Below are 13,473 nucleotides of genomic sequence, written 5' to 3'. Positions count from 1 at the left end.
AATACGTACACACACAATTTAGTCATGTGGGTTGGAAAGCCCGCATTATCGCGTGAATGATACTTTTTTTTTTTTTTTTTTTTTGGAACAGACCGGAGTGACACGGACTTATTTTTCACCCCGGTCTGTTAAAAAGGTTGCGCTTGTTCATACGTCATATCCGTTTCTTGGGGCACGTCCGAGCAGAGCCGCCAGGATGGCAGCGTTTTGCGGTAATGACTTACAGGGTTTACCCCTGAGACCCGCGTTCGTTGTTGCCCCCACCACAGTTTCAAGGTGTCTCCGTGAGATGATGTTGCGTGTTTGGTCGATGACGGTCCTCTTGTTTTCACAGAAATGGGTGTTATGCCAGAAATCGCGCAGGCAGTGGAGGAGATGGACTGGCTGTAAGTCACGGTGCTGCGTTGAAAGCGCAAGTCCATCACATTAGCTTGTCGAAAACAAGTCCCACGTTTTTGTATGTATTGTATGTATTGTATGTATTGTATGTATTGTATGTATTGTATGTATTGTGTGTGTATTTGCGTTATGCATGACGATCTGGCCTTATCCTCAGATGACTCATATACGGTGGCCTTTACTTTTGAAGCTATTGCAGACTGTAACTGTATGTGTGGGTTTTCAGGCTGCCCACTGACATTCAAGCCGAGTCCATTCCCCTCATTCTTGGAGGTGGAGATGTCCTCATGGTGAGCGTGACTCCTAAATATCGATGCATGTTGCGTTTGAATTGAGAAGCTGACTTCAGTTTGTGTTCTATCCAGGCGGCGGAGACGGGGAGTGGCAAAACTGGAGTAAGCGATGCTTGTCACCGTCGATCGTGTCAGTAATGGGTCTTCACATCATCGAGCGTGATATTTGTTCCTGGAAATTCATTGATGTTGTGTTTATCCCTTCTTGTCTTTAAGGCCTTCAGTATCCCAGTGATTCAGATCGTGTATGAAACCATAAAGGACCACCAGGAGGGCAAGGGGGCCCGAGCGGCTGTCAAGACTGGAGGAGCAAGTGAGATATACTGTAGTTCTACAAGTGACATTGCAAAATGCACGGTCAGATATGGGCCAGGGGAATCCGGAATTAATTCTAGTAATGGAAAGACATTTCATAAACATTGTTTAAAATATTTTTCAACCACATTATTTTACACCGAAATGCTTACAACTTAATATCCACCATGTTACATTACATTACATTACATTTAGTCATTTAGCAGACGCTTTTATCCAAAGCGACTTACAATTATTCAAACACCGACGGACGCAGCCATCAGGAGCAATTAGGGGTTAAGTGTCTTGCTCAAGGACACTACAGCATGCTAGCAGTAGGAGCCTGGGATCACACCAGCAACCTTTGGATCACTAGACCACCAGCTCTACCGCCTGAGCTATCCCATGCGTCTATCTGTATACATTCTTATACAAAGTCTTCTTTCATCCCAGTCTTTACCAAGTGGCAGATGAATCCCTATGACCGCAGTCCTGCTTTTGGTGAGTAGAAAGTTATCACCGGTTCAGCTCACTCCCTTGCGGCACCTTATGTAACCACGAGATGGCAGTATTTTCTACTTCATTTGAGTTCTTGCTTCTGTCCGACCAGCTATCGGCCCTGATGGGATGTGTTGCCAGAGCAGGGAATTTAAAGAGTGGCACGGCTGCCGCTCTACCAAGGGGGTCACCAAAGGTAAACGATGCAAACAAATATTGCACACATCAAAAAAAAATGCTGTCTGGTGTCCACACCTTTGTGTTTATATAAGATAAGATAAGATAAACCTTTATTAGTCCCACAGTGGGAAAATTTATATCGCTCCAGCATCGTTCCAGTTTTATTTTATTACTGGTATAAAAAAAAATTCTCCCATCGTGCCTTTACTTTCATGCTTGTCTTTAACTTAGTAATGTGACTCTTTGGTGGAACACCAAGTGGCTCAGGCATAAAATCATTGGAAAATTGAAAAACAACAAATTCTCTCTGTTAAATGTTTTTCTTTTTTTTTTTAACAACCTTTTTTTTTTTTCCGGTTAATTTGAACATCTAGATGTGATCGAGGTGTGATCTGAACTTATCAACTTTTTTTTCCAGGAAAGTACTACTATGAGGTGGCCTGCCATGACCAGGGTCTGTGTCGTGTGGGCTGGTCCTCCAGTCAGGCGTCTCTGGACCTAGGTATTCTAATCCTCTGCCCACTGTCCATGGCCTGGCTCAGCTTCTGCCTCACACCGCCCTCTGAAATTTCTGTTTCACCCTCTATATCAAGTAATATTATCAAGTTGGCTTAGCAGGTCATTGATTTTCTTAACACTTGCATTTAATTTCCAGGAACTGATAAGTTTGGCTTCGGTTTTGGTGGCACTGGAAAGAAATCTCACAATAAGCAGTTTGACAGCTATGGAGAGGTCGGTAGAAAAGTAGTGGCTGACTGCAAACATTTAGCGACTATGAAGATTGTTTCTCACTGATATTTTCCTTTTTCTAGGAGTTCACCATGCACGACACTATCGGATGTTACTTGGATCTAGACATGCATCATATTTCCTATTCCAAAAATGGTTGAGTATGCCATGGACTCATCGGTCCTCATTCAAATTGCTGTATGAATGAAGCCTGTGGTGTAGAGCAAAGTCATTTCGTAGCTTAATTGTCACACGTCTCCCTCTTTCAGGAATTGACCTTGGACTGGCTTTCGAGATCCCCAACCACCTGAAGAACCAGCCTGTTTTTGCCTCTTGTGTGCTCAAGGTACAAGCAGTGAAGGAGAATGACGAGCTAATTGTGCATTGAACCGGAAAAACGTTTGCATTATGCATGTGATAATTTTTGCCTCGTCACTCATTGGCCAGAACGCGGAGCTCAAGTTCAACTTCGGTGATGAGGACTTTAAGTTCCCGCCCAGGAGCGGGTTTGTTGCCCTGGCCCAGGCTGTGGACGGGCACTCCGCCAGATCTGCCCAGACAGGTCAGTGGGTTTTATATCACAGTTGTTTATGCGTCTTGAGGAACTGTGTGAAATTAGAAATACGACTAATTTTTTATTTTATTTTTTATTTTTTTTACTTAACTTTCTTCACAATCCAAACCATCAGCTGCCTTTTACTGTCTGTGATTTTCCACCGTCTTTGTCGCTGTGCAGGCAGTGCCAAAGTGAGCCAGGTGAAAGCGTCATCCAATGCTCCCAAAGCGCTGATCATCGAGCCGTCCAAGGAGCTAGCCGAGCAGACGCTCAACAACGTCAACCAGTTTAAGAAATATGTTGAAAATCCCAAAGTCAGGTGAGACAGTGAACCGTAAAACTGAACTACAGGGTTTCTCCATGCATTTTGGCAGGATTTATTTTTTTCTTTTTCTGTTGCATTTCTCTTACACCCCCCCAATCTATAAACGGAACTATAAACGTTGTGGTTATTTCTTGTTTGGATTGATTTAAATAACGCATACAAACTAAACATAATTGATTTATCTGTGTGTGTGTGTGTGTGTGTGTGTGTGTGTGTGTGTGTGTGTGTGTGTGTGTGTGTGTGTGTGTGTGTGTGTGTGTGTGTGTGTGTGTGTGTGTGTGTGTGTGTACATGGTTATTGATGAAAGAAAAGCTTACGTAATAAAAGCACTGCCCTGAAATTAATGAATTGATTATAATCCCAATGTCAGCCAGTAGCAGAGCTGTTGCTTTGAGATCGAACATTGTTCCCATAAACACCATTTCTCTCTGTCACTGCAGGGATCTCTTGATTATAGGCGGAGTGCCGGCTAAGGAACAGCTGGCTGTTTTGGAACAGGGGGTACGCATCATCACCTCTCCCCAAACAAGCATTTTATTTAACACAGTTTAAAGATTAAAAGATTAAAAAAGATAATCATTGTTTGGGGTTTTTTTTTTTTGTTCCCCCTCACCAGGTTGACATCGTGGTGGGAACTCCAGGAAGGCTGGACGACCTCATATCCACCGGCAAACTCAATCTGTCCCAAGTTCGCTTCCTGGTCTTGGATGAATGTGTATGTACAACACAGTTTTGGTTTTTTGGTTTGTTTTTTTTTTGGGGGGGGGGGGGGGGGGGTTCTTGTTCTATTAACCCCGGGTCCAAACACATTTACTATAACTGATATAATTATATTGGGCCGCTACAGTTTTTAACTGTGCTGCTCTAGTTCTGTCATAACATTTTTTCGGTTGTTGTTCTCCAGGATGGTCTCTTGTCAGCGGGCTACACAGACTTCATCAGCAGGGTCCAAAGTCAGATCCCTCAGGTCACCTCCGATGGAAAACGACTGCAGGTGATGACTAGAATGATTATTTTACCATTTGAATCACGCTCTGCTAATCCTGCACTTAAATTGTTTTTGTAGCATACATCTGGGAATACTTTTAAATCCTCACAATAAAAAAATGTTCATTTTATACCTTGCATAGTGTAAAAATACACATCCACCTTAAGCTAGAGCCACATTAGGTGATTTTTCAAGGCCGATTTGGTAATAAATTTAGATCAGGCTGAGCCAGGGTAGTCACGCTGTAGAATCGTGTGTGTCTGTGTGTTTAGACTGAGATTTGAGTGACTCAAATCTGTGGTGACTTGTGGAATTGCGGCAGACTCGTGGGTGTCTTAATTAGTGTATAATGGCTACACAAACAACCACAGCAGCAAGCTGTGCTAATATTTTGCCTCTCACAGAAAGATACATTCTCGCAAGTGCTGGAGTACCACGAAACTCCGTCCCTCTGTTCTCCGTCTTTAGATTTGTTCCCCTCAAAGACAGCAGTTATAATGTGTGTTCGCAGAAGAGACAGAAAATCTGCAAATTTCAGTGATTAAATGTGTGCTGCTCAATCTTTTCATTGTTATTGAACAGTTGAAAAAAAATCCCGTAATGTGGTCCGAGCTTAAGGGGGAAAAAAAAAAAAAAAAAAAAAAAAATCCATTTACATATTCTAAACTTCTTATTTCTATATAAACTATGTTCCTTCCCCCTCCTCCAGGTGATCGTGTGCTCAGCCACGCTGCACTCCTTTGACGTGAAGAAGTTGTCGGAGCGCATCATGCACTTCCCCACCTGGGTGGACCTGAAGGGGGAGGACTCTGTCCCAGAGACCGTGCACCACGTGGTGGTGCCTGTCAACCCCAAGCAGGATCGGCTGTGGGAGCGCCTCAGCAAGAGCCACATCCAGGTCGGTGTTCAGAGGTCACTGTGCTGTGTATTGGAAAGAATCTGGCATTAAAATAGATGGATGGATGGATAGATAGATGTTACTGCAGCTTACATCAAAACAATAGCAATAATTATAAAGCAATAAAAATAGGCACAGATTGGCTATAAGCCTAAGAATTAACTTAATGTGATTACTGAGGTTGAACATTACCACTTAGTTTTAACCCTTTCCGTTTTTAGATTTGATAAGGTGTCAGGAAAACGAGTTTAGTAATATGCTCTCGAACCCTGAATATAAACAGAAGAATACTCAAATGAACTTTTATTTGAAATCTGCAGTTTATAGATACTATATACATTTTTAAGTTTTATTTTATTTTTTTTGTCTTTTTAGACAAAGGAATGAAAATCTGCATTCACTGACAGAAGTGTGTTTTATTTTTTATTTTAATTTATTTTGGTGTGTCAGACTGATGAGGTCCATGCCAAAGACAACACCAGACCAGGAGCCAACAGTGCAGGTAAGAGCAGCTGTGATTTGATCTTTTATGTTTACTTACCATTCGATGAGCTCTTAAAATATATAATATTTAATGATTATTATATTTTTTATTATTATATGATTGTATGACATTAATTAACTCTCTGTGGTGATTGTTTGTGTTATTACACACTGGAAGTTTCTTTGAGGAGCCTATATAACATTACACCAAAATGAATTATTAAATTAAAGTACATTATTTATTCTAAAATAATGTACTTATTGAACCAACTTACCATGTACCAAGTGGGGGTGTGAGAATTACCACGGGTGGGACAGATGAACAGAGACGAACAACAATATGTATTTGACAAAACGTGATTAATTAAGTCTACAAAAATTGGAACAGTAATTACGGCACATGGCCTCTTCCTGTGATAGCTATGGCAGTAAAGGTGAGAAAGGGAGAAGGATGTGCAGTAATCAGGGGGTGTTCCAGGTGGATGGTGTCTGTGGGGGTGTCTGTGGGTGTGTGTGGGGATGTGGGATGTGTCCACTGGTGAATGCACGGGACTTGTCCCAATGAGTTCTGGTGTTTGCAGTCAGAACTATATCGTAACTCCTCCAAGTAGCGAGAAAGGCCTCGCAGCCACCCACCATTCCCATAGCCGTATAGAGACCCCCTGACCGCAGGAAAGCTCAGAACACAATGCACCACAGGCACAGAAGACCTCCCCCCCCAACCCACAGAGTAGCCGGGAGCCTGCGGAGCAACACCCACACATGACCCTGAGGTGCACAAACCAGTCCCAGAGAGCACAAAGTGACCCTGCACCCCTGAGGCGAATGCATTCAACCCACCCCCATGTACAGGCATGAGACGCAAGAGTAGAACCCGAGCCGCAGGCGCCAGGCATGGACCACAGGCCCTGCGGCCGACAGGCCGACACCCCACCAGGACCGCCAGCTCCACGGGCAAGCCAGCTGGGTCCCCACGCCCAGACTGACAGATATGCGGCCCCTCCACAGCCTCGGGCACCCGGGGCACCCGCCACAGAGAAGCAGCGCAGCGGGAGTAAGGCAGGCCGAAAGTACATTATTTTTCATATTCCACTGAATGTGTGTATTTCCCAGAGATGTGGTCGGAGGCCATCAAGCTGCTGAAGGGCGAGTACACGGTACGGGCCATCAGCGAGCATAAGATGGACCAGGCCATTATCTTCTGCCGCACAAAGATCGACTGCGATAACATGGAGCAGTACTTCATCCAGCAAGGAGGAGGTAGGACGTTTAAATCCAAGAATTGGACGGAGAAAGATATTAAAAAAAATGGGAAGTTAGGTAATGGGAACTCAGACACTAGTTTCAGTATCTTGTCTGTTATTCTCAGGTCCAGACAAGAAGAACCACCAGTTCTCCTGTGTCTGTCTCCACGGCGACCGAAAGCCCAACGAACGCAAGAACAACTTGGACCGCTTCAAGGTAAAATAAATATGTATGCTTATATAATGTTTTTTTTGTTTTGTTTTTTAAACAGTGGTAAATGTGTATGTATTTCTCTGAACGTCCTGTTCCCTCTTCTCAGAAAAAAGAGGTGCGGCTCCTGATCTGCACGGACGTCGCCGCCAGAGGAATCGACATCCGAGGAGTTCCCCACGGTGAGAGTGGAGGATGTAAAATTACCTCAGTGCCACATAAAGTCATTCCGTGCATGTATTTTTTTAGGCAGATCAATTTCATTGATCAGGCGATACATCGCTGCCTCTTTTTTCTTTCCATTGTTGACTTCCGTTATACTTCTGACCCCTTTCTTCAGTGATCAATGTGACCCTTCCAGACGAAAAGCAGAACTACGTCCATCGCATCGGCAGAGTCGGTCGTGCCGAGAGGTAGGTGTGTGTGTGTGTGTGTGTGTGTGTGTGTGTGTGTGTGTGTGTGTGTGTGTGTGTGTGTGTGTGTGTGTGTGTGTGTGTGTGTGCATATGACGCTCTTTTATTTTGTGCAAGACTCAATTGTCATTAAAATTAACTCAGTTTGAACACATGTGAAATAGGAAAAATCTCTACAAAGTTCTCGAAATTTGAAACCACTTTGAATCTTTTTTTTTAAGTTCATTCATTTTGGGAGTTTTGTGGCTTAAAAGTGTAAATGTCCTTCAGTTTTAGACCGTGAAAAGGCTGACAAGGCTTTATTTACAAGTGTACTGCCTGACACAAATGAACAAATTATGTCGAATCTAACTAAGTCTTTCAACTTAAAAGACATGCATAAATAAACAAAATACATTATTATAATTTTTTTTTTTTTTTACAAAATAAAAAAATCTATAAATGTATTTATCTCAAAACAAAATGTCTCAGTCCCTTTTAAAAACCTCTTTCATTTAGCCGTATACACCTTTGATGTGTACCATCAGTAATCCCATTCATCTTTACACAGAATGGGATTGGCCATCTCCCTGGTTGCCATGGAGAAAGAGAAGGTACAACCCGTCATGAGGAACCGCACTAATTCAGCCATAATTATATCATCTTTAATGAAAGTCTTTTACTTTATTTGTCCCATCCTTACTTCTGTGTCTAGGTCTGGTACCATGTGTGCGCCAACCGCGGCCGAGGCTGCTACAATACGCGGCTGAAGGAGGATGGGGGCTGCACCATCTGGTACAACGAGAAGGAGGTAAACACCAGCAAATGCTCTAACAAAACAACACCGTTGCGCCTGTTCCTTTTGAATTTTGTACAGCAGCAAAGCAACCCATACTGTCAGAAGAAAGACCAAGAGGTCTTCAAGATGATGTTGATGCTAGGACCTCTTTAGCGAGATCTATAAAGTAATTTGTTGTTGTTATAATTATAGCAGTCAAATAATTGCAATTAACAATGGAATTGGCTTTTTTTTATTTTTTTCCTTTGTATGCCGCTATATTTAACATAAAATATACCTTATGATATCACAAATCCACCTAACAAAATCCATCTAATTCACATTCTACTTTTTGCAACACTTCTAATACCAGCTTGAAAAAATCCCCTTAAATTTGGATGCAAACTCATGATTGGGGAATCTGGTGATTTTATAAAAAGATCAGAATAAACTTGTGATTGGGAGATTATGTAATAATTGTGACAGCTCTACTAGCATTTCAGACAATTTAAGGCATGTACATATCTCCTCCTAAATATGATGTTAAAACTTTCAATAGTGTAGGTAATTTGCAAAAAAAAAAAAAAAAGCCAAATTCATTAATTGACAAGATCATACTCTATACTACATTTTTATTGAATTTCTCCTTCCCTCCTGTGACCGCAGCTCCTGTCGGACATCGAGGAGCATCTGAAGTGCACCATCACGCAGTGCGAGCCCGACATCAAAGTACCTGTGGACGACTTTGATGGAAAGGTCACGTACGGCCAGCGCAAGGGACTGGGAGGTGTGTGTGTGTGTGTGTGTGTGTGTGTGTGTGTGTGTGTGAAATGAGGTTTTATTTCATCCCACGTGGTTGTCAATGTTCTCCCCTTAATGATTAATGTGCTGCACCCGTGGACCTTCTTCCAGGCGGAAACTACAAGGGCCACGTGGACGCTCTGGCTCCCACAGTCCAGGAGCTGTCCAACCTGGAGAGGGAGGCCCAGACCTCGTTCCTGCAGCTGGGATACCTGCCCAATCAGCTCTTTAAAGCCTTCTAGAAATACCCAGAAAACATGTTTTGATCATTGAGGAATGAAAACGCTAAAGATTCAACCGCTCATGGAATACATTAATGTGCATTTTTCACATTGTATCCTGCAGACAGCAGGGTTTGACGAACTCTTGTTTGGCTAAGTTTAACATTTGAGTTTGAAGACATAGTAAATAAATAACTTTATTTGTAGTTCTTTCAATGTGACAAATTGCATAGTTGCCTGCACCGCAACTATGCAGTCTGATTCACTTAATCTCCACATCAAAGAGACGATAAAACGTTCTTAATATTCTGTTTTGCAGAATGAAGGAGGGGCTTGGTCCTTTTGTTTCTTTTTTTCAAGTGAGTTGATTTGGAGGCATTTCCCTTGTGTTAAAAACACAGTGAATACATGTGGAAATAAAAATCATAAAACAAAAATTGAAAATAAGTTTGTTTTCAGATTTATTTTTATGTGTTTTTGTTGTGCACCATGCTTGCATGTGCCATGTTCCACTTTAATCCACAAGTGCTGTGTTTTACATTCAAAGTTGCTTCAAATCTGCCCCTTAAGCCTGGAAAAAAGGCCATTTAAAAATGGATGATTCTTCTTCAGTTATACTTTAAATTAGGATAGAATTTATTTAAATATTTTGGTGGGAAGTGTTTAGGTTGTCACTTTCAATTTGAAACAAATTTTATATAGTTATTTTTTTCTTACAGCAAAATATATTTTATGGATGGTGGGTTTTTGGCGAAACTTCGGCTCTGATCTTCAAGTGACTCATCAGAATCCCGAGAGGAAGTGTATTGGCAGCTGCAATAATATCGAATCAGTCATCTATCAAAGCTGGAGAAACCACTCAAACGCATGAAGGGGCATAGGAAATGGCCACCATGCTGCATTTCTTGAGTAAAGCGTGAAAAGCTTAAAATGTCATCAATTTTTTAGAGAAACAAACAACCTGTCGATATATCTGGCTTGCTTGAAGCCCCATGGAACTGGTTTTAGCTCTGCGATGCAAAATTATTTGTTAGACATTTCAGACCCCAAGGTTTCTTGCGGTAATACTACAGCTCTTCAAATGCATTTAAAATGTCCTCACCATCTGTGATGAATGAAAACACCTGTGACACTTCATTTTGACGGTAAAACATATTAGCCCTGAACTGCCTCTGATTGGAGCGGAACAGGGGAACCCAACTAAATACTTTCCTTTTAAACCCAAAACGTTAGGTACGACTTGTAACTCCAGGTTCTATCTCGTATAAGCGCAGCCCTTTAAGGCCGGACGCACCTTGCCGATAAATTGGATTGCGTCCATTCAATCGGATTCAAAAAACAACTTTTTTCTTCAGCGATTTAAGGGGTCCGTGAGGCCCATGGCTTAAAGGGCTGCGATTATACTCGTGAAATCTGTTACATTTCATAACTAACATTCTATTTCATATAAGCTCCGTCCTGTAAGGGTATCACTAGTGGGTTAAAGGCGGAGCAGGATATATTGTATGCCTCACTGTGTCGGTCGGGTACCACAGAAACAGACATACCTACTCCAATAAACGAAATCACAAAATATATTGCCGTCGCAAACACACCCATAAAATTGTGCTGCTGAGTGCGATTTGGCCTTGTTTTGCATCTGATTGCAATGATCCATGTGGAAAAGTAAAAAATCTGTGCATCAGATTTCAGGGGGGGTCTCCATTGGAGAGTCATTACACATTTACACCACACGCAATGCACAACAGGGTCTCTACGTAACGAGGTGGGGTGCGGGGGACCCCGGGTTTTACGTAGTATTTTTAGGTTAATCTGCAGTGACTGTAAAACATTTGAATAGTATGAGTAAATCTATAATAAAACGTAATCTTCCCACACAGTTAATTTTTTTGCATGAATAAAATGTGTATATATTTATATTTTTACTTAATAAATTCTAGTTCTCACTGAATCTTAATATTACTTCATGTAGAAATGATGACAGTTCATTTAATATATTTTACTCCACCAAGTTCTGGGTCGCTGCACCCGAAAGGCTGCGGCCTGCGGAGCTGTCCTATAAGGTTCTATGCTATCTGTGATTCAATGCCAGTCTTGACAACTTCATCACTATTCCCTTAAACTTTTAGTTGTTTTTTCGATTTCTTTTGAGTTTGATTATGAAACCGTTTTTGCAAACATTTGTTACAAGTTTTTTGTACAAAAAATGCATTCACAGTTTCAACAAGTTGCTTTGGGGGTGCTTTTTGAAAACCACTACGCACTGCTGCTCGTTCCACTACCTACAGAGTGGACAGCTGCAGTTGATTCAGAACGCTGCTCCTCACAAAGACCAAGAAAGTGAGTCATATCACTCCAGTTCTCAGATCTGACACTGGCTTCTTGTCCGTCAAATAATTGATTTCAAGATACTACCCTTGGTTTATAAAGCACTGAATGGTTGAGGGCCAGAATACATTTCTGATCATCTGCTACATTATGAACCATCCAGACCCCTCAGGTCGTCAGGGGCACACGTCTGCCTTCTGTCCCCAGGGTTCAAACTTAACATGGAGAAGCAGCGTTCAGTTTTTATGCACCACAGATCTGGAACTAACTCCCAGAAAACTCCAGGTCTGCTGCAACTCTCACCTCTTTTAAATCAAGGCTGAAGACTTTTCTGTTTGCTGCCGCCCTTAACTGAAGCAAACATTCATTTGCACTGCACTGTTACTTTTATAACTTGATTTTATGCAGTCTACAGCTGCAGGGCTTAGAGCTGTGGAGGAGTCCATCAAGTTCAGCCTCCTGGGGAGATGGTTTATTTTGTATTTCCTCTAATAATAATTGTGATGTTCTGGCTCCCTTCCAAGTTCCTAGCTCCTAGTGCTTGTTTCTAGTTCCTAGGTTATGTCTCGTTGTCTCGTCTTCCCCTTACCTGCTTGTCTCCTCTTGTCGACCCAGTCTGTCTGTCCAAATCCAGCCAGCCCGGTTTACCTGCTTGTCTCTGCTCGTCGATCAAGGCTGCCCGTCCTTCTCCGTCCACCCTGGTTCCCCGTCTCTCCACCCGGATCCTGGACTCCATCTCCTGGTCATCATCATCCCTGCCCAGTCCGGCTCCATCCCTATCTGACCGGGTCCCCCCGGCTAGCTCCAACGTCCGGGCTAATAAACATCTTTTGCCTGCCTCCCGTCTCCCCGTGTCGTGTGTTTGGGTCTCTCCTAGTTCTGGTCGTGACATCCAGGTCACCAGTCCTATCAGTGTGTAAAAGCAGCCAATATAGAAAATACAGTCACGGTCTTACCATCAGATGCAAGGCCGCAGAATACCTCACATTCACCAGTGTGCCAGCCTACCATGGCCAGCGGTGAAGCAAGCAGATGTGAAAACCAGGGCCTTGCGTCTGACATCAGTGACCACAAATTTATTGACCTGCCTCGACACCACATACACAGAGGAGAAGCCACCTGGACCCCAAATCAGGTAACCAGCACTGCACAGAGAAAATCATACAGCTACAGAGAGCTCTCCCACAACCTGAAACCAACCAGTGATGATTTCAAATCTTCCCAGCCTTACCACATACCATCATTCCCTATGTACAACACAAGCCCATCTAATGCAGTGGCTGAAACAGACCTAGGGAAGTATCTGATGCGATGTGAGCTGGTGAGTTCGGGCCTGCTGAAGTTTGAGGACAAGCCAGAGAACTACTGGGCCTGGAAGGCATCTTTTATCAGCTCTACTGATGACCTAAAACTCTCAGCCAGAGAGGAGCTTGATCTGCTGTGCAAATGGCTTGGGCCTTCATCATCTGAGCAAGCTAAAAGGATCAGAGCCGTACCGTACCGTGTTTATGGCTCACCAGAGGTGATTGAAAATGCTCTTCTGAGAAAAGTTGAAGATTTTCCCAAAATCTCAGCCAAAGAAAACCACAAGCTAAGAGAACTGGGAGACATTCTCATGGAACTCAAAGCAGCCAGGGCAGATGGATAATTACCTGGTCTCTCTTCCCTCAACACCTCCCGCGGAGTAAGCCCAATAGTCCAGAAACTCCCGTCCAACCTACAAGAGAGGTGGATTACTGTAGGATCACGTTACAAGGATCAACAAAAGTGTCATATCCTCCCTTTTCAGCTTTCGTCAACTTTGTCTGTGAACAAGCAAAAACACGCAACGATCCCAGCTTCGCCAGCATAACAG

The 13,473-nt window shown here is 42.8% G+C and overlaps 1 protein-coding gene across 1 annotated transcript; it reads left to right on the top strand.

Annotated features, from left to right (window-relative positions):
- The first annotated feature begins 164 nt into the window (after positions 1–164).
- Positions 165–9,699, top strand: ddx1 (DEAD (Asp-Glu-Ala-Asp) box helicase 1). Its single transcript, XM_079996799.1, has 26 exons — positions 165–212; positions 335–386; positions 626–689; positions 765–794; positions 909–1,005; positions 1,440–1,487; positions 1,597–1,680; positions 2,083–2,166; positions 2,320–2,396; positions 2,477–2,549; positions 2,663–2,739; positions 2,841–2,955; positions 3,130–3,268; positions 3,715–3,775; positions 3,891–3,989; positions 4,179–4,268; positions 4,972–5,160; positions 5,611–5,662; positions 6,757–6,903; positions 7,013–7,104; positions 7,208–7,280; positions 7,439–7,511; positions 8,062–8,104; positions 8,206–8,301; positions 8,935–9,055; positions 9,181–9,699. The coding sequence occupies exons 1-26, from the start codon at positions 197–199 to the stop codon at positions 9,309–9,311; spliced, it is 2,223 nt and encodes a 740-aa protein (XP_079852925.1). The 5' UTR covers positions 165–196; the 3' UTR covers positions 9,312–9,699.
- Positions 9,700–13,473: the final 3,774 nt, after the last annotated feature.

Source organism: Zeus faber (genome assembly GCF_960531495.2).
Source record: "Zeus faber genome assembly, chromosome: 2".
In the NCBI taxonomy this organism is placed as follows: domain Eukaryota; kingdom Metazoa; phylum Chordata; class Actinopteri; order Zeiformes; family Zeidae; genus Zeus; species Zeus faber.
Note: the sequence above shows the minus strand (reverse complement) of the source record. Positions and strands in the feature narration are given on the sequence as shown.

Coding starts and splice junctions, on each gene's coding strand:
- ddx1 (XM_079996799.1), top strand. Junction 8,105..8,205: donor TTGCCATGGAGAAAGAGAAG/GTACAACCCGTC, acceptor TTCTGTGTCTAG/GTCTGGTACCATGTGTGCGC. Junction 9,056..9,180: donor CCAGCGCAAGGGACTGGGAG/GTGTGTGTGTGT, acceptor ACCTTCTTCCAG/GCGGAAACTACAAGGGCCAC.